Source organism: Myotis davidii, unplaced genomic scaffold, assembly GCF_000327345.1.
Source record: "Myotis davidii unplaced genomic scaffold, ASM32734v1 scaffold590, whole genome shotgun sequence".
Taxonomy (NCBI): domain Eukaryota; kingdom Metazoa; phylum Chordata; class Mammalia; order Chiroptera; family Vespertilionidae; genus Myotis; species Myotis davidii.
In genome coordinates this window covers 1079970-1080644 of record NW_006282381.1, presented here as the reverse complement: position 1 = coordinate 1080644, position 675 = coordinate 1079970, and the positions used below count along the sequence as shown (strand labels likewise).

The window sequence follows — 675 nt, the reverse complement described above, 5'->3', positions numbered from 1 at the left end:
CCCGGTGCCCGGTGCAGGGGCCTGCATGTGGGGAGTGAGTGGTGGCTGGAGGACAGGCACCTCCAAGGGCTGGGAGCATGGCCGTGGCTCGGTGGGGGCGTCTGGTGGGCCTGTGCTGGGTGAACCCCAAATCCTGGCATTTATGTGTCCCTCTTGCCTTTCCCAGGAATCAAGATGATTACCAACTGGTTCGGAAACTTGGTCGGGGGAAGTATAGTGAAGTGTTTGAGGCCATTAACATCACCAACAATGAGAGAGTGGTGGTAAAAATTCTCAAGGTGAGTGTCTGACCAAGTGGCATTGCCACCCCCTCCCCCCCCCACACACAAAGGGGTCAGAAGGAGCCAGACTCCCCACCTCCCGCCCATTCTAGAGGGAGCAGTCCCAGCACTCACCGCCCATCGCTGGGGTCTGATGTCCCCCAATTTCTTCTCCCACCCCATTTTCTTGGGAGAACAGATGCAGGCCTGTTTCATAGTTAATAAGCATGATCTGGCCTGAGCCGGTTTGGCTCAGTGGATGGAGCGTCGGCCTGCGGACTGAGGGGTCCCGGGTTCAATTCCGGTCGGGGGCATGTGCCTGGGTTGTGGATCCCCAGTGAGTGGGGGGTGTGCAGGAGGCAGCTGATTGGTGTTTCTCTCTCATTGATGTTTCTAACTCTCTATCCCTCTCCCC

The 675-nt window shown here is 57.8% G+C and overlaps 1 protein-coding gene across 1 annotated transcript in view; it reads left to right on the top strand.

The window, feature by feature from the left end:
- Positions 1 to 77: 77 nt before the first annotated feature.
- The window catches only part of CSNK2A2 (casein kinase 2 alpha 2), a 35167-nt gene continuing 34569 nt past the window's right edge, over positions 78 to 675 (top strand). Inside the window, exon 1 of the mRNA XM_006752880.2 lies at positions 78 to 278. Coding sequence (XP_006752943.2) covers positions 78 to 278 — 201 coding nt within the window. The remainder of the gene's footprint in view (positions 279 to 675) is intronic.